The sequence below is a fragment of the Artibeus jamaicensis genome, unplaced genomic scaffold (genome assembly GCF_021234435.1).
Source record: "Artibeus jamaicensis isolate MK-2021 breed Jamaican fruit bat unplaced genomic scaffold, CSHL_Jam_final contig_797, whole genome shotgun sequence".
NCBI classification, from domain to species: Eukaryota; Metazoa; Chordata; class Mammalia; order Chiroptera; family Phyllostomidae; genus Artibeus; species Artibeus jamaicensis.
The window spans coordinates 29,749,085-29,769,197 of NW_026521977.1; the positions used below are offsets into that span (position 1 = coordinate 29,749,085).

Genomic DNA, 20,113 nt, shown 5'->3' on the forward strand with positions numbered 1-20,113 from the left:
TTTTGGTCTGATAATAGCCACTCCATTTCCCTAGTTACTGTTTGCATTTAATCTTTAAATTATATAGGAAAGAAAATGTTGTAAACCAGAAACACCAACATCAGCTGTGAAGCACCACCAGGAAGGGTACCTGAGCCCAAAAGAATGCACCCAAGGCACAGCTGCAGGCTTCTGCACTGGAGCCCTGCAGAGGAAGCAGCTCCAGGGAGAGAGGGGGACTGTTTATTCTGTGATGGGTAATAATTCATGAGTGCCTGAGAAAGTAAATTTTTTCTGTCACTTGAAAACAGATTTTCAGACTTCTGCCAAGATGGAGGCATAGGTGGAGACGCTGTGCCTTCTCACACAACCAAGTTTAGAGAACAAAATTTTAGCAACAGAAAACACAGCCAAAACACAGAAAATTGAACTTTTTGGAAGTCTGATAACAATGAATTCTTCAGCCAGACCGATAAGAGGGGCAAAGCCAGCAGCTGGCAGAGTGGGGTTGCACAAGAAAACGGTCAGATGGATCCCAGGCGTGGGGTTGCAACGGGCAGACCCAGTGGGCTACGGGTGGACCCAGCGAGGGCGCAGGGCAGCAGGCTGAATGCGGTCACACATTTGTGTGCAGATAGATTCTCGAAGGAGTGAGCAGTGAGATGGACCGAGCAGGCCCCAGCAGCGGGAAGCACCAGAGGGGGCCGCTATTGCCCCACTCTGACCCGGCCCCCACATACAGCATCACAACCTAGTGACCTGGGTGTCCCCACCCTGGTGAACACTTAAGGCTCCACTCTTCATACTTAACAGGCGCAAACAGACCAAAAATGGCTCAAGGAGATCTCAAATCCCCAGAGCCCATAACTCTAAGTGACAAAGAAATAGCAAAACTTTCAGATGTACAGTTCAAAACATTGGTGATCAGGATGCCCACAGAACTGGTTGATTTTAGTCACAAATTAGAGGAACATGTGAAGGCTAAACTAATTGAAATGAAGGGAATTGCACAGGAAACCAATAGTGATGGAAAGGAAACTGGGACTCAAATCAAGGGAGTAGACCAGAAGGAAGAAAAAAATGACCAAACAGAAAAATATGAAGAAACAAGAATTCAAAAAAAATGAGGAGAGACTTAGGAACCTCCAGGACATCTTTAAACGCTCCAACATCTGAATTATAGGGGTACCAGAAGGGGAAGAGGAACAGCCACCAGTGGAAAACTTATTTGAACAAATAATAAAGGAGAATTTCCCCAATCTGGCAAAAGAAATAGACTTCCAGGAAGTCCAGAAAGCTGAGAGTCCCAAAGAAGTTGGACCCAAGAAGGAACACACCAAGGCACATATAATTACATTAGCCAAAATTAAAATGAAGGAGAGAATCCTAGAAGCAGCAAGAGATAAAGGGATAGTCACCTACAAAGGAGTTCTCATCAGAGTGTCAGCGGACTTCTCTAAAGAGACCTTACAGGCAGGAAGGGGCTGGAAAGAGGTATTCCAAGTCATGAAATCCAAAGACCTACAACCAAGATTGCTCTATCCAGCAAAGCTTTCATTTAGAATGGAAGGACAGATAAAGTGTTTCTCAGATCAGATCAAATTCAAGGAGTTCATCGTCACCAAGCCCTTATTATATGAAATATTAAAGGGACTTATCTAAGAAAAAGAAGATAAATATGAACAGTGAAAGGACAGCAAACTCACAGTTATTAACAACCACACCTGAAACAAAAGGAAACTAAAGGACAGCTAGATCAGAAGGGAATCATAGAAATGAAGATCTCATGGAGGGTTAGCAACAGGGGAGTGGGAGGAGGAGAAGGGGGTAGAAGGTACAGAAAATAAGTAGCATAAATGGTAGGTAGAGAATAGATAGGGGGAGGGCAAGAACAATAGGGGAAATACAGAATCTAAAGAACTTGAGACTCATGGTCATAAACTAAAGGGAGGGAATGGTGGGGGTGGAGGGGGGTGCAGGGTGGAGGGGAATGAAGGGAGTGAATAGAACAACTGTAATGGCATAATCAATAAAACAAAACAAAACAAAACAACAGATTTTCAAAGTCTTAGTGGAAATTTCATCTCAAAGCTGGGGTGCCGTGTTTATTTTTAAGTTAGTAAAAATATGACTGTTTTTTACTGAATATTGTTTTAACTGTTTATTTAATCCTCAAAACAATGACATGTGTTATTGGCCCCCTTCTGAAGATGAGAAAAAGTGATGCTGAGAAAGATTAAGTAACTTATTTCAAGGTAAGAAAGCATATACATGGCGCAGCCTAAATTAGAATGGATTTGTGTATATCTAATGTCTATGTCCTTTAACCAAGCTGTTACTCATGTTAGTAACTCAGTTATAACGGGTTTCTCAGTTTGATGCATCATCACTCTTCTGCTCAAGTAATTTCTAGGTAGTTGCTAGTGACAATGAAAATGTGTAGTGTACTTGAGTATATGTTTGGAAAAGCACAATGGATTGGGGTTACCTCCTAACAGGGTGGAATCACAAATGCACCAGATGGGCTCACATAGGTAGCTTGTGCACTGTTCACCAACAGATGTAGTGCAGCTCAATTCCTAAATTTGTTAATCTTCCTAGACCCTCTCTTACTTATCTACTGTAAACCTTGGATAATATATATTTTTTGGCTTTAGCTTCATTACTTCCTTAAGAATACCTTCCCTGGGCATTCTATCTCTACCCCTGTTTATATCACAAAGACATATAGCTCTTTATTTTTTTATAGTGCTTGCCACATTCTCTTTTGTAAATAATTGAATGCTTGTAACACTTGAGCAGGGACATTATCTGGGCTGTGGAGGCAGATTTATGTTTAAATTTCAGTCCTGCCATTACACACTCCTGATCCTGGGTAATTTACCTAAACTCATAGAGCCTCAGTTTACTTATTTGTAAAATGGAAATTATAATAGTACCCATCACAAAGGGTGCTATTATTATATCATGTGTTTAACAATGGGCCTGGCATGTCACTCAATAGTTATTTTTATTTTTATCATTGAATAACACTGCCTGGTACTCTTAGATGTTCAATTAACATTTATTAGAAAAAAAAAGAAATGAAGAATCCAGGTTATGGCTGTAGTCTGATGATTATTCCAGTCTTATAGATGAATTCTAACCCTGGTCAAAATGTGAAGGGAGAGGTGGTTGGTTGCCGTCTTGGCAGACTTTTTAAATTAATTGCTCTTCCCTGGAGGAAACAGCACAGAGGTGAGTTGCCCACATGACTAATACTCATGTCTTTATGTTGTGAGAATTAAAGGAGTTGAGGAGTGGGACCGAGAATTTCTTGGCAGAGCGAACCACAAAGGCAACATCTCTCCCTGACCTCTTCTGTAGCTAGATGTGAGCTTCTACAGAAAGGTCAGGAGAAGGCAGGGAGAGCCCCAGGGACCAAAGTCTAAGGCTCTGCTCTGAAAAAAGGCTTGAAGAATTGGCTTCAGGAAGTTTCTTATCCAAGGGACTTTAATCAACTGCTGATCATTTGGTAATTGGATTTGCTTTTCTAACTTTAAAAATGGTGATCGTCTTCTTAGCTTAGATCTTAGCTGTACCAAGGCTATCAGACCGATTTCTACATAAATATTTAAAATACATAGATTTCTGTGAGTTCTATAGAAACAGAAATGTGCTAGAGCTACTGAAATCTTCCCCATTTCTCCAAAACCAGGTTTCTTTTAAATAAGACATGCAAGTGTCTACTATCTGGGATTCGTATAAGTTGAGCAATCAGGCCAGGAGTAGAAGTCCTAGACAAACAGAATGTGGTTAGCATTGATATATAAAAGAAGCACAATTTTCTTCTTTTTGATTTTGCTTCAGCATCTTCATTTCTGGAAACAGAAATCAAACTTTTTGATTTTTTTTTGCAGTAAATTTATATAACCATGACTCTGGACTAAAGAAAATCCCAGTGAATTTTAAGTATTATTGACTCGGCAAAGAATCAACTCCTAAGACAGTAGTTTATAATCTGCAGTATTGAGTTGGGGTAGAATAACTTTTTTCCAGACCAATTTGTAAAAACAACCTGTGAGTTATTTATTTGTTTGTATTTTTCTCTGTTATTTATCCTACAAGCCATAATCAACAATGAGTTTGATAGAAAGTTTGAATTTCAAGTGCAACACTTGTGGGAAATATTATGACACACTTAAAAATTTTTTCTTAGATGATGGAGTCATTTTTCTCTTTCCCCTTTCTTTCTCTCTTTCCCCTCCTCTCCTTTTCTTCTTTCTTTTCACATCCCCTTTCTCACTCTTAACAATTGCTTTATAATATCTAATACTGGCTATCATTGTGGATATAAAAATAAATAAATCATAAAAGTAGTGAAGCACAACATTCTGCAAAGCATTGATTTGAATAATGAACTGGGTTTAAATTAAGTTTCCTGTTTCCTGGAGAACTCTACCCTTGGTCATGGAGTCAAATTTGGAAAGAGTAAATTTCTCATGCATTGAAATATGTCTTTAGCAAATGAGTTAATAAAATGTATAGACAATAAATCCCACAAAACAAACACACTAAATAATTCAATCTTTATGTTTAATATTTTTTAATAGCTTGCTTAATTTTTTAAAATCTGACAGCCTTTTTGACACTTATTCTTGTTTCCCATATCCTCTTTTTCTCTTCACTTGGTTAGAGTCATTTTTCAGAATCTTTGCCTTAAGAGGAAGTTTTGAAACTTTTCTTAATGACACTTGCATGAGAACAGTAAAATCACGTAACAACAACAATAGAGTTAAGTTTAAAATGATTTAATTTTCACGGAGTCCTAAATGTGGAATATTTATCCCTCCTTTTAATAGGTGAAAAACTGACACACAAAGAGATAAGTTAATGTTATGGTTAATAAGGGGTAGATCCCAGACTCCCAAAGGAAGTCTTTGGATTTTAAGTCAGTTTCTCTTTCTTTGTTCTTTAATGCATTTCTACTTTTCCATTTCTCTTTTATATTCTCTTCCACAGTTTATTCTCTTTTGCCTCCTTTTTCCTTCTTTTTCTCTCACTAAATGTGTGACGAGTGACTGTTATTATTATTATTATTGTTGTTATTTTAGCCAGCACTGAAGATACACAAATGAATAAGATGAGATGAGTGTGGGACAAGGTGTTGAGTGCTGTAATGGACCGTCACCACAATCTCTGAGATTGGAAGGAGGTAGCAATGCCATTTTTTGGTCTTGAGGAAGCACAGATGCTTCCAGATGGGCAAAGCAGGGGAGAAGGTGGCTCATGTGAGGATATTTATGTGTCTTTGAGGCTTTTCATATGACTTAGATTAATAGAACCAACTGCATTTTTCAATGGTAAGTATATCCAGCAATTTTGGAGTAAAATACATGAATCTTTGGGTATTTGTGAATGTGCCACATATGTGTCCATCATTGACTGGCTCTTAAAATTTGAGGCATAGTTTTTGATCTTCTTTTCCTTAAGTAAGTCCCTTTAACATCTTATATAATAAGGGCTTGGTGATGATGAACTCCTTTAACTTGACCTTATCTGGGAAGCATTTTATCTGCCCTTACATTCTAAATGATCAGTTTGTTGGAACTGTAATAACATAATTAATAAAATATATTTTAAAAATTTGAGGAATAGTATTTTTCTGTTCTTACTTTAAAAGTTATATATTTTGTTATAGAAAAATTAAAAACACACTAGAAATGATAAAGAACAAAATGAATAGCACCTATATTGTTATCTGTATAATAGATGTGGATATAGACATAAAAATAATAAATTAATCATGAAACTGGTAGGTCTCAACATTCCTACTTTGTCGAACACCTCAGAGAGAGTTTGTCCATATTTTGTGAGTTTGTCCACTCACATGACCAGCTTTTTCAGGAATTGAAATGATGCACTCAAAACATAAACTGTATGCATGAAATTGTTCTCCATCCCTCTGGTAACCTGAAGTTTAACAATGCTGTGTGAAGACAGGCCAGCATAACTGACTAGGAATCATGAGGTTGTATAGGCCATTTCACTTTCATTGCTGTGAAACACAAACTGGAAAATATTAATCTAAAAAATTCATGTACAATTTTCTCTTTCATCAAGATGTTGATTTCCCATTTGTTTGTTAATAGGACAAATTCTTCTGGCAATGAGTATTTTGGGTCTCTGTTCACAATTAAGGTAACCAGAGGGGAGGGAGGAGGGGATAATGACAGAAAGAAGGGGAAGGTTGTCAAGGAACATGTATAAAGGACCCATGGACAAAGACAATGGAATGTGGAAGGTGGGGGTGGGTAAGGAAGTGGAAATTAATGGGGGGGAAATGGAGACAAGTGTAATTGAACAACAATTAAAAAAAGATCCAGAATTCTTTATGTTACAGGACATTCATATTCATTTTGAAATTCCTGACAATTTTAAAGGTAATATTTTTATGAAAGACAGATGAATCAGATTTCCTTTATGCACAGCCAGAGTCAGTCACGTGGGAAGTCTGATGTCCAGTGATGCTGCGTGTGTTACCTGCTCTCTGTGTCTGCAGAGATGGCATCAGTGCACAGAGGACAGGGAGAGGCTCCATAGCCCAGAGCATGAATTGAATAGCTCTCTCATTAAAAAGGTAACTCAGGAAGTTACCTTTTAAAAGTCTTTTAAAAGTTCTCCTATATAATTCTAATACTCAGCCATGTCCTTTTGATTACTAAAATGTGTGGGGCTTAATTCAATCCTGTAGTAGTCTTATGGGTATTTTAGTATGATAAACTTACCATTTTAACATCCTTTTTTTTTAATTTTAATTTTTCAATTACAGTTTACATTCAGTATTATTCTGTATTAGTTTTAGATGTACAGCAAAGTGGTTAGAAAATCATGCACTTCAGTATTCTTGGAAACTAATTTTAAGTATAAATACATGGGGATATTGTAATAGACAGATATTTCTAAGTCTCACAACAGATTGAATTTATATGTTTGCTAAGCATTGTTTGTTAATCTATTAAAAATGAGAGGAGACTGTAGTAACATCTATAGAATTTGATTGACTTTCAAAAATTCAAGGTAATACTGCAATAAGAAAGATCTTCAATTTGTATTTTTCTGTTCGCAGATGAGTTTCAGCATCTTATACATTTTCTTTGCCACTTCTATTAATTCTTCCTTTGTTTGCCTGTTTATGTGACTTACCCAATTTGCTATTGGTTTGTTCTTCTTTCATTTGTTAATTAGTTAGTGCTTTTCGTATATTTTAGATATTAACTCTGTATGTTGTCTAAAATATCAATGTTTCCCAAGCTACTTTTGTATTGACTTTATGGTATCTATTCCTGAATCTTTACAAAATTTGATATTGTCTACTTGGGATTCCAATGATAAAAATATTCTCCCACCTCTTGAGTGTAGAAAGTCATCTCTTTTATTACTAGAAAGTAAACATAAAGTAAATCTTGCTTTAGTTTTTCATTAAATCTGTAATCAGTTTCTATTTTTCTATAAAGTATAAACTATATGTATACTTTCATTAGTTTTCAGATGGAAACCCACTTATTTTATAATGGCTTCTTTTCCCACACACATTCCTAATACTTGCCTCTCCACTAGTCCATAAGATTGTTGAGGTTAGGGACCATGTTTTAATCAACTTTAAATTCTGATAATCTCAGAAATTACTGAAACATAATAAGTCATAATGCCTTTTTGTTGAATAAATAGACAAATTATGTTAAGATTTCAGAAAGTCATGAAGAATAATTATATTTACAGGTAATTTTGTCCTGAACTTTGCAATACGACATACAGAAAGACCTATGGAATCAAGGAACAATGTGACTGAATTTGTCTTCTTGGGGCTCACTCAGAGCCTTCAGGGTCAGAAAATATTGTTTGTTGTGTTTTTGTTCATCTACATTGTGACAATGATGGGCAACCTACTCATTGTTGTGACTGTCATGGTCAGCTCAACCCTGGGTGCCCCAATGTACTTCTTTCTTGGCTACTTGTCATTTATAGATGCTATTTACTCTACAATAGTTACCCCAAATATGATTGTAGACTTCCTCCATGAGAAGAAAACCATTTCCTTCAAAGCTTGCCTGAGCCAGCTTTTCCTGGAGCACTTATTTGGTGGTGCTGAGATTTTAGTCTTGGTGGTCATGGCCTATGATCGCTATGTGGCCATCTGCAAACCCTTGCATTATTTGACCACCATGAATCAACGACTATGTGTTCTGCTGCTGCTGTTGGCCTGGCTTGGAGGTTTCTTACATGCTATAGTCCAACTTCTCTTTGTTTACAACCTTCCCTTCTGTGGTCCCAATGTCATTGACCACTTCATGTGTGACATGTTCCCCTTATTAAAACTTGCCTGCACTGACACTTACTTTCTTGGCCTCACTATGGTTGCCAATGATGGGGGCATCTGTGTGGTCATCTTTGTGCTGTTACTCATCTCCTATGGGGCCATTCTGTACTCCCTGAGGAATCGTAATCAGGAAGGGAGGCGCAAAGCCTTATCTACCTGTGGCTCCCACATTACTGTGGTGGTCCTCTTCTTTGTCCCCTGTATTTTTATATATGTGAGACCTTCTTCTACCTTACCCATTGATAAATCCCTGACTGTATTCTACACTATTATCACCCCTATGTTAAACCCCTTAATCTATACTTTGAGAAATTCAGAAATGAAAAGTGCCATGAAAAAACTCTGGACCAGAAAGAGAAAATGAGGAAGCAGATTAATGTGTCACCGATTTTTAGTGAAGAATTGATCCTTCCAGGAAAACCATGTGTGGTTATTTAACTATAGTAAATTATTCCTCAGGTTTAGTAACTTGGACATGATGAAAAACATTTATTAGGTGAATATTTTCCATGGTCAAAAATATTTTTAAGATTTTTATAATTTCTTATTAAAGTATATGTTCAATTTTTATGTATAAAATATCTCTGTTAAGACTATAGATTTATGCTCTATGTGATGAGTTTGTTGGAATTAATACTGTTAAATTCATTTTAGTTAAATGGAAGACTTTTCGATGTTTTCTCTTTTTTTTTCGATGTTTTGTCTTAAATAATGTAATCTTTTTTCAGAATTAATACTGCTCATTACAGATTTAAGAAAATAAGATAAGAAATAAGACATAAGAACTTGGTTCACTTCTCCCCATACAAAGATAGCCCATATTAACATTTGAAATTTGAATATTATTTTTGTATCTACAAAAAATTTTAAATATATATATATTTATATTGCTTAGCATGTGAAAGTTGAAGAAGAATGATGCTTCAGAGTTCTAACATTAATATGGGGCTAAGTATTATACAGTGTCTGGCAGAAGTAACATCTGCCTGAGTGTGGTTGGTAGGATAATAATATGAAAGTAATAATTTATAGTTTTAAGTTGAACATTTCACCTACAATGTCATATGGTGTGCTTGAGTGTGATATTGTTATGTTACAGAATGACATGTTTGTGATTTTGTAAAAAGAAGATTTTGTAATAAAAAAGGAGCATTATTTGTGCTAGGCCCTATAAATAAAAATAATCTGAATGAACAAGGCACTTATGTAGAAACATAACTAAATCTTACATATTTTCCTGATTGAAAAATTTTATTATCTACTCATGTGGATTATATTTTCATGAAGAGGATCCATTAATTTTTTCCAGATAATTTAGAATATTTGATAACTCCCCTGCATTTTTCAATATTTAATCTCCTTTTTGCTTATAGTATTTCATAGCCTTCTATAGGGACCCAGATTCTTCCTTATATACAATATATAATTAGAATAATTCTTAATCCATGAGCTTCAAATATGCAATACAGAACTTGATCATATTATCTTGGGTGATACCATTATTAGGAAAGATGCTGACAATATGTGTTATTCCTACCCTTTTAGTTATGGAATATAGATTATTAGGTAATAAAGAGACCAGAATATATTTTTTTATATGACAGAGACCTCAATCATAACATCCTCTGTATGAACCAGGCTGAAAACAAAATATTGTTTGTCTCTGAGAGAATAGGAAATAAATAGTCAAAGAACCTCATGATTCTGCCTGAGTATTTAGTCTAGATTTATATAAGGAGCTAAGATGAGGAGGCAGTGGGTCCTTTTCTAGGGTAAATCACACTGTATTTAAGGCTCATGTCTTGAATTATACCCCTGTTTTTATAACATGGAGGTTTCTTTTTTAAAAATTTTATTTAGTTATTTTTCCTTTTTAAAAATTTTATTTAGTTATTTTTCTTTTTTTAAATTTTTTTCAAGTTCATTTTTTGTCTATTTCTCCCATCCCAGCCCACCCCACCCCGTGCTCCCCACCTCCCTCCCATTTCCACCCCCCTTTGTTCTCGTCCCTGTTTCCTTCCTATTTCTTCCTCCAAATCCCTCCCCTTTTTCCCCTTAAATTCCCTTCCCTCTCCCCTCTGGTCACTGTCCCCTTGTTCTCTATTTCAGTGTCTTAGTTTTTTTTTTTCTGCTTGCTTGTTTGTTTTGTTATTTAGCTTCCTGTTAAAGGTGAGATCATATGGTATTTGTCTTTCAGCACCTGGCCTATTTCACTCAGCATAATGCTTTCCAGTTCCATCCATGTTGTTGCAAAAGGTAGTAGCTCCTTCTTTCTCTCTGCTGCATAGAATTCCATTGTGTATATGTACCACAATTTTTTGATCCATTCATTTACTGATTGGCACCTAGGTTGCTTCCATTTCTTGGCTATTGTAAATTGTGCTGCTATGAATATTATGGTGCATAGGTTCTTTGATATTGATGTTTTAGGATTTTTAGGATATAATCCTAGCAGTGGAGTTGCTAGGAGAAAAGGCAGGTCGATTTTTATTTTTCTGAGAAAATTCCATACTGTTTTTCATAATGGTTGTACCAGTCTGCAATCCCATCAACAGTGACCTAAGGACCCCTTTTTCCATGGGAAAAATTTGAAAATGTTCCATGTGCATTTGAAAAGAAAGTGTATTTAGCTTCTTTGGGATGAAGGGCTCTCTATATATCAGTTAAGTCCATTTCGTCTAGAGTGTTGTTTAATGCCACAATATCTTTGTTGATATTTTGTTTGGAAGATATGTTCATTTTTGATAGTGGGCTGTTAAAATCCCCTACTATAATTGTGCTGCTGTCAATATCTTTCTTGAAGTCCTCTAAGATTTTCTTTATATATTTGGGTTCTCCTATGTTGGGTACATATATATTTATGATGTCTATATGTTCTTGGTGGATTCTTCCCTTGAGTATTATGAAGTGAGCTTCTGAGTCTCTCTTCATGACCCTTTTTTTGAAGTGTATTTTGTCTGATATGAGAATTGCTACCCCAGCTTTTGTTGCTCGTTCATTTGCTTGGAAAATTTGTTTCCATCCTTTCGCTTTTAGTATTTGATGGTATTTTGTCCTGAGGTGGGTCTGTTGTAGGTAGCATATGCGAGGATTATGCTTTCTTATCCATGCAGCTATTCTGTTTCTTTTGATTGGAGCATTTAATCCATTTACATTTAAGATTATTATTGATAGGTAGTTATTCATTTCCATTTTTGTACCTGTGTTCCTCTCTGTCTCACTTTTCTTTTCGTTCCTTAAAGCAGTTCTTTTATTATTTCTTGTAGGACTGATTTGGTGGAGGCATATTTTTTTTAGACTTCTTTTGTCTTAGAAGCTCTTTAATTGGCCTTCTATCTTGATTGAGAGCCTTGCTGGGTAAAGTACTTTTGGTTGTAGGCCTCTGGTTCTCATTACTTGGAATATTTCTTGCCATTTTCTTCTTGCTTGGAGTATTTCCATTGAGAAGTCAGTAGCTATGCTTATTTGGGCTCCCTTGTATGTTACTTCTTTTTTATCTTTTGCTGCCTTTAAGATTCTCTCTTTGTCTTGGAGTTTTGCCATTTTAATGATTGCATGTCTTGAAATGGGCCTCTTTGGTTTCCTCTTGATTGGGACTCTGTGTGATTCCTCGATTTGTGTGACTTTTCCTCTCATCAAATTAGGGAAATTTTCTCTCATTACTCTTTCACATATGTTTTGTATCCCTTGTTCTTCTTCTTCTCCTTCTGGTATTCCTATTCTTCAGATATTGTTATGTTTCATATTATCTTGCATTTCTCTTAATCTCTCTTCATTCTTTCTAAGCCTCTTTTTATTTTCTTGCTCTTTCTGTGAGATGCTTTTTACTTTGTCTTCTGACTCGCTAATCTGAACTACCGCCTCATCAGTTCTACTTTTGAAACTTTCTACTGTGTTCTTGAATTTGGAAATTGTATTCTACATTTCCTCTTTCCCTTGCTGATAGTTTCTATTTCCTTTTTCATTTTGATATAGTTTGCGGTGAGATCATTGTAGCTCCCCTGTAGTTTCAGGTAGCTCATTGTGAGCTCTTTGAACTTCGTGATAACCAGTGCTTTGAATTCACTATATGATAGTTGATTAGCCTCTATTTCATCTAACATTCTTTCTGAAGTTTCTGCTTTTTCTTTCATTTGGGAATTGTTTCTTTGTCTTCCCATTGTTTGTGAGACTCTTCTTGTTAGCCTCAGCTTCTAATATTCATCTGTTCTGTCTCCCTGGGTTTATGGTGTGAACTTCTGTCATATAATACCTGTGAATTTCAGTGGTGCAGACTCCTTCAGGTATCTTGATGTTCTCCATTGCCACGTAGTCCTTTTATCCTGTATGTGTAATCAGTTGGAGGGGGAGGCAAAATGGTTTATGATAGCATAAGAGTATTTTGTGATATTTCCAGTCACAGCCAGTAGAGAGGAGATAGGCAATCTTTAGACTATATATAGTGTTAAGCGTAATCTTCAACCCAACTTGCCACTTTTAAGAGAGCATGGACAAAAGATAAGCCTCTTGTTGGGGAGGGAAGTCTTGTTAGTTGGAACTAGAAAGCAATGAAGCTGTAGGCGGTGCGATTTTGAGGTAAGGTGAGTGTAAGAAACAGTAAATTGGTGTAGTGTGTGAGGAAATAGAGTTAATCACTACAGTAATAGAATTCAGGGACCTGTTCAATGGGTAAGATTTGGGAGATGGGTTGTGAAGTATTTACAGTTGTATAGAACAGCTATTATTTATGCTAATATTAGAGTAGCAATCATATAGCAAACTCTATGTGATCTGTGTCGGGGGTATAGAGCTTTGGGTAGTGTGCTAAAGGAAAACAAATGGTGTGGGGTAACATAAAAAGCCAGAGAGGCTGGGTCTGCCCATAAATGTGGAAGAATTATTTTTTTCTGATAGAAATACCTGAGAGATTTCTGGAAACTCAACTTTGTGCCTAAGCTGGAGTCTATCTTCAAGTGATCTCTGATTCTTCAGATGTTTCCTTGTATATTTTCCTCAGCATAGATATCTCTCACTGCTTGTAGAAACATGTGTAAAGTCCCAATTTTCTGGGATGAAGTTGGGGAGAGGAAGAGACATACTTTTAATTAGGAAAAAGGGATCTTTAGGGATGTGCTGCTTGAGTGACTGAAAGGCTAAAGAGTTCTATTTCCTCAGAGAACGCCCAGACACTGGCTATTTGAAGAAAATAAATCCCAGCAGTTGTCTTGTTAGCTACAGAGATTAATTGTCAGAGACACAAATGCTGTCCTAAGTCACCATAGGAAAGTACTTTTTGTTTACCTTACCACAATCGGCTGAGGAGAAGTACATTGAAGTAACTACTTTTAGTGTTTTAAAATTTCTGGGGTTTTTGTATTGGCTCATAATGGATTTGACCAAGTTAATTTCCACAAATTCAGCCAGTTTTTACTTAGCCATGAGAACACAGCATCGTTATTTTTCTGTGAAGGGATTTTCTCAGCAGGTGAGAGTGTTCAAGTATTTTACAAGTACATATTTGTGTTTTATTTAAGTGTCTTTATATCCTAGATATCTGTGTTGGATACTGCAACCCTTGTGTGAAAGACTGAGGTGATGGGGAATCTGTGTGGACACATGGGTAGTGTGGCTACATGAAACTATTTGCACATCTACTGATCTCTATACACTACTCAGTGTTCCATGGTCACACATAGATACATGAGGTACCCACAGTCACTGCCAATGAAAGAAGCACTGATTTTAAAGACTAAGGGAAAGACCTGAGGTGAGTTCTTAGAACAACCAAAATTTATACAACATATTTAAATATTGCTAATGTCCAAAATATATGCATTATCACTGGAAGAAATCTGAGTTAAGAAAATTAAGCTAGCAAAATAAGAAAATGAACCAGAATATACAAAATGTGTTTGGTTTCTAGCACTATAGTCCGATAGATATTTTTTGTTTTGTTAAATAACAAAGAGAAACTTTCAAAGCAATCCAAATATACTGCTGGGTTCCTAGTCTTGGTCCATGAGGTATTATATTTTACATGGTAAATTACCATTTCTATTTATTTTAAGACCTTTAAATGAGAGAATTTATGACACAGACAATATACATCGTCTGTGTATTGCATTGTGTGTTTACCACCCAAAGTCAAATTTCTTTCTGTCACCATATATTTGACCTCCTTTACCCTTTACTACCTTTGTGGCTGGCCTCTGGGGTAACCACCATACTGTTGTCTCTCTCTATGAGTTTTTGTTTTTCTTCTTTGTTAATGTGTTGCTTTCAATTTTCTTTCCCAGATATGAGTGAAATCATATGGTCCTTGACTTTTCCTATCTGACTTATTTCACTTGGTAGAATCTTGTGGTCCATCCACATTGTTGCAATGGCAGGGTTTCAACTTTTCTCATGAGGAGTAATTTGTGTGTATGTGCCTCATCTTTTTTATCCAGTCACCTACTGAGGAACACTTTGGTTGTTTTCATGTATTGGTCACCATGAATAAGGCTGCAATGAACATAGTGGTGCATATACCTTACGTCGTTCCCCAAACTTAGTATAAAAATAATGAGAGAATTTAAAATTGTAATATAGCAAAGTATTCAAGTAGGGAGAAATAAATTCTTATTGTATTTCAAAAGCTGGAAGTAAGATTGTGATTTTCTTATTTTGAAATTAAAAAATTATACTTTACATTCAATATTATTCTGTACTAGTTTCAGGGCTACAGCATAGTGGCCACAGAATCATATATTCCACAGTGTTTTCCCCTTGATATTTAAAGTACCCACCCTGCCCCATACATAGTTATTACAATATTACTGACCACGTTTTCTTTGTGGGATTTTTGTTTCTGATATGGAAGCTCAATATCTGTGAACATTTTCAAAACCTAAATTTATAGACACAAAAGAGTCAGTGGTAACCAGAGGGAATGTAAGTGTTAGTAATGAAGGATAGAGGGGGTGAAATGTATGGCGATGGAAGATGATTTGACTTTAAGTAGTGAGCACACAGTGCAATATACAGATTATGTATTATAGAAATGTACAACTGAAACCTATATGAGCTTACTAACTAATACCATCCCAATAAATTTAGTGAAAAATCAGTATAGCAATGCATATTAGTACATATTTGAAAGAAACCTGTGTTCAGAAAAGTGCTGTGTTTATTATTACTTATAGAGTCATAAAACTGTAATTTTAAAGTACTTTCAAGGGTATTTTTGTTACTATGGAATTTTAACTTTTTAAAAAGCCAGGCTCTTAAGAAACTATGTTAAATAATGTGTTTTTTTTTCTTTTTTAAATAGAGAAGTGTTAACTTCTGAGTTTAAATAGAAAGTCTAATAATACACTCTGGCAGTTTTTATAGTATTGGATCTTTGATGACTTAAAATACAGAGCATAGATTATATACTGAGTTTCTGCATCTAAATAATTTAACTGGCTAGTAGAAGATTTATTCTGGAGAAATCTAATATTGATGATTAATAAGAATAAGGGCACTAGATAGATTCTGCATAAAGGAAGGAGTGATAAAAAAGAGAATTGGATATGGACTACCTTATATCCTCATGTTCTTCAATAGGTGTGCCTTTATCAGCCTGCAGCTTCGAGAATGGTAGAGCTCCTGAAGAAACCGGAAGCAGCAATGTGAATGAGGCATGTAGAGTGGTTCTCACAGGTGGCTTCTAAGGAAAGGTCTACCTTTCAGCACATCTGCCTCCTTCCTTGCCCTCCAAATCTGTGGGAATGGTATCAGGTTGTCTGTCTTTGAACTTAAGTGATTGTGTAATTTTCCTCAGCAAGAATAAGAAAACATTTAGGTCTGTGTGTATAGTTGTACAATTCTTCTCTCTGATTAATTTTGTCCTTTACTATCAGTTGTAGCGGAATCTGAGGCATCAATCAGTTCTTAAATAATTGTCTTTGCTTTTTTAAAAATGAAGCTGTCCTCTGTGTTCATTTCTTATTGTATCTTAGGATTCCTGCAGAGTAAACCCTGGAAGTCTTAAGGGGGAATTCCTAGTGGAAGGCTCCTAACACTTCCTCAAGAAAAAAATTTTTTTGAAGAAGACTTTTTAAAGACTACTGATCTCACCTAATTATCACATTAATATTCTTATTATTGTTGGTACTTATTTCTTAAATATAATTTCTCCTTCTTAATTTGATCCTTTTTTCATTCATTTTATACTATTCAGTTCTTCCTATGATGTATGGCTCCAACTTTTCCCCCTGTTATTCTGCTTGTTTCTAGTCTAAATACATTCCATCACAGGTGAATATTACTACTCATGTGTAATCAAATAGATAATTCCTGAGACATACAATCTTAACCTATGCCTAAATAGGGGTTCATAAAGTATTATATTTTTTATCCTTGGCCTATATCTACAATTCTTACCACATTGACAAAGATCCAGATGATTCCTTGTGATACATGTTGATAGTGAAGTATTCAAGAACATTAATGTGACCTATTGTTTATTGAACCTTTACTGGGGACCAGCCAGTATTCTAGGTATTTACTTGTAATAAAACAGTAACTCAAGCAGTAGGCTCTATTGGTATTCCCATTGTGTGCCCCAAAAGGATGAAACTGAGGTACAGAAAGGTTTATTAGGTTGCCCAAGGTCACATAGTAGTAAGTGGTGAGGCTAGGATTTCACACAAGGCAATGTGTCTCCAGAGTCTTTGTGATTCATTACTGTGCTACACTCTCCCTGAAAGGGTGTTTTGGGTATTAAATAAGTATGAGCTGAATAGAGTAACTCGTAATCAGTATTTGGTTTCTGTAATGATAAAGTGCCACTTACCACTGGGTAGCCTTTTTTAAGGAACAGTTATAGGCTTGGACATTTCTATTATAAAAATATGAAAACTCATTATAATAGAATGTAAGATGGGGTTGCACAAAGAGTGTCATGGAAGGCAGAGTGGACAAGGTTTCTGAGATTGTATAGTTCTAGCCCTTTATCTTCCAAAGAGCAAACTGAGACAGAAATGCAATTACATTTAGAAATGATTCAACCCCATGCCTTTTTACACTAATGTTGGGCTCTTCCCTTGAGTATGCTGATTTTTTGAACCTGGGCACCAATGCTCCATTTCTGAGCACTCTCAGTACCTTGGAGAAATGATAAATATAACCATGTCTCATTGTCTTCTACCTCTTTTTTCAGTGCCTGTGTTTCCTTTCCTTAATACCTAGGTCACCCCAAGAGTTTTGAAAAAAATAATACCTGCTGGTAACATAAGAGTTCATAATAGTCACCAGTGAGTGAATTTCAAAAATATTTGGTGAAAATATAAATAGTGTCTCCATGTTAAGGGTTGTGGGATAGTCAAAATACATGGAGATAATTACAACTTGTTAAAAAACTAATAAAAATAAAATAAAAGAAGCAGAAACATTGCTGAGAGTCACAGAGTCTAACTTAGTAATTGTATTAGAGAACAATGTGCTAATTATATTATGGTTGGATACAGTCCTGTCTGTGGAAACTTATTGAGAATCCATGAAGACTGAACATTCTTGAGAAGTAAGTACCTAGTAGCAACTGAGTCCTAGCAACTCAGTCCTAGTAGGACTGAGTACCTAGTAGCAACTTATTAAGTGAGTTATTCCAAAAGAGACATTATTTTTGGTGCTTCATTAATTATAGTATAAATGTTCTCACCATGAATACTACCAACTCAGAGGCCTGATATCATGCCAATTTATTTAGAGAGGTTTTGTTTTGCCACCACCAGAGAGTAAGTGATTGCTGACCTGTGTGCACAAGACTGACAGTTTAAATAAGGCTTTATTAAAGATACGACTGGCTGTGGGGCCTTTGATACTTTCTCTGTCGACAATCCACTAAGATTTGGCTGGTAAACCTCTTACTTGTAGACAACACAAAATCATCTGAGGAGAAGCAGAATTGTCAAGGAAAGGTGCAATAGCATATTAGGAAGAAGAACTCATAAATGTTCAGCAGACATTTATTGTGTGTAAACCCCTTTAAAAGATAAAATAATGAATTCATGCTCCAAGATATAATGGATGTATTCATAGTGTGTTCACGATTTCATTACAGGACCCTTCTCTTGACCTCTCATTCTGGAAACAGGCTTTAGAGAAGACGAAATGGGACATAGCAACAATGTGACAGAATTTGTCCTCCTGGGCCTCACTCAGGATCCTGGGGGCCAAAAAGCATTATTTATCATATTTTTACTAATTTACATTGTGACAATGGTGGGCAACCTGCTCATTGTGGTGACTGTCCTTGCCAGCCCCTCTCTGGGCTCCCCCATGTACCTCTTCCTTGTCTATTTGTCACTCATGGATGCAGCATATTCCACAGCCATTTCACCCAAATTGATCAGAGACCTACTCTGTGGTCAAAAGACAATTTCCTTCTCAGCTTGCATGGGACAGCTCTTTCTGGAACACCTTTTTGGAGGTGCTGAGGTCTTCCTTCTGGTGGCCATGGCCTATGATCGCTATGTGGCCATCTGTAAGCCACTGCACTACATAACCATCATGAATAGACAGGTTTGCATCCTGTTGTTGTTGGGGGCCTGGGCTGGAGGATTTGGTCATTCTGTGGTCCAACTTGTCTTTGTGTACAACCTCCCCTTCTGTGGCCCCAATGTCATTGACCACTTCGGCTGTGACATGTACCCACTATTAGAACTTGCCTGCACTGACACCTACTTCTTAGGCCTCACTGTGGTTGCCAATGGTGGAGCAATCTGCATGGTCATCTTTGTTTGTCTGCTAACATCCTATGGAGTCATCCTAAGTTCCCTTAAAAGTCACAGTCAGGAAGGGAGGCGCAAAGCCCTGTCTACCTGTAGTTCCCACATCATGGTGGTGGTTCTCTTTTTTGTTCCCTGCATTTTTATGTATGTTAGACCTGTTTCTAACTTCCCTGTTGATAAATTCATAAGCGTGGCTTATACTGTTATCACTCCCATGTTGAATCCTCTAATATACACTTTGAGAAATTCAGAAATGACAAATGCTATGAAAAAACTTTGGTTTAAGAAGTTAACTATGGACAGATGAGAATGTGTCATCATATTGAGCATGAGAATGTGTCGTTCTATGTATACTTGTTAGTAATTCAGAAGCAACAAACAGGCAGGGCATTCTAACAATGGATGACTTAGTCAACCCAATGAGTTCTCTTGGGATGCTTTTCTTTATTCATACAAAAATATGAAAAAGTAGAACAAATTATCCTTTGAGGTTAGAATCAGTCTAATACAGAAATTCTGAAGGATGAATAAAAGGCACGGGTATTTTCCCTAGTATTAGGAAAAATAAACTAAGTTCACCTTGTAACTTTTCTTCATTGTTCAGTTACAGTTGTCCTGAGATTTTCTGCATTGCTCTCCTCTGCCCCTTACTGACAGCCCCTACCTCCTGCAGTCAATGCCTTCCACACTGTCCATGCCCATGAATTCCTCATTTGGATTTCTGGGCTAGCCCCTACCCCTTATCTCATTAAACCCCAACATTCTCCCCTCTGATCATCGTTAGTTTGTTCTCTATTGTTTATATTGAAATGGGGTTTAGAAGTTTAATTTTTCCTTTGAAAAGTGAAAAACAAGCTATTTTTGAAAATTTGTTTTATACAAAATAATGACAAAGCAATTATGCTAATGTTTAGAAGAAATTTCTAAGGTTAAGAGAGTGTTATTTATTTATTCTTTATTGGTGTTCAACTATAGTTGCCTTCATTTTCACCCCACCATGCTTCCCTCCCCCACCCATTTTCACCTCCCAACCTTAAAA

General features: G+C 36.3%; 2 protein-coding genes across 2 annotated transcripts; both read left to right on the plus strand.

Annotated features, from left to right (window-relative positions):
• The first annotated feature begins 7,784 nt into the window (after positions 1-7,784).
• Positions 7,785-8,702, plus strand: LOC119061671 (olfactory receptor 4A15-like). The gene has a single exon (XM_037162295.2). It carries the CDS (start codon positions 7,785-7,787, stop codon positions 8,700-8,702), a length of 918 nt encoding a protein of 305 aa, XP_037018190.2.
• Positions 8,703-18,454: 9,752 nt separating this feature from the next.
• Positions 18,455-19,381, plus strand: LOC119061672 (olfactory receptor 4A5-like). Its single transcript, XM_037162296.2, has one exon. The coding sequence runs from the start codon at positions 18,455-18,457 to the stop codon at positions 19,379-19,381; it is 927 nt and encodes a 308-aa protein (XP_037018191.2).
• Positions 19,382-20,113: the final 732 nt, after the last annotated feature.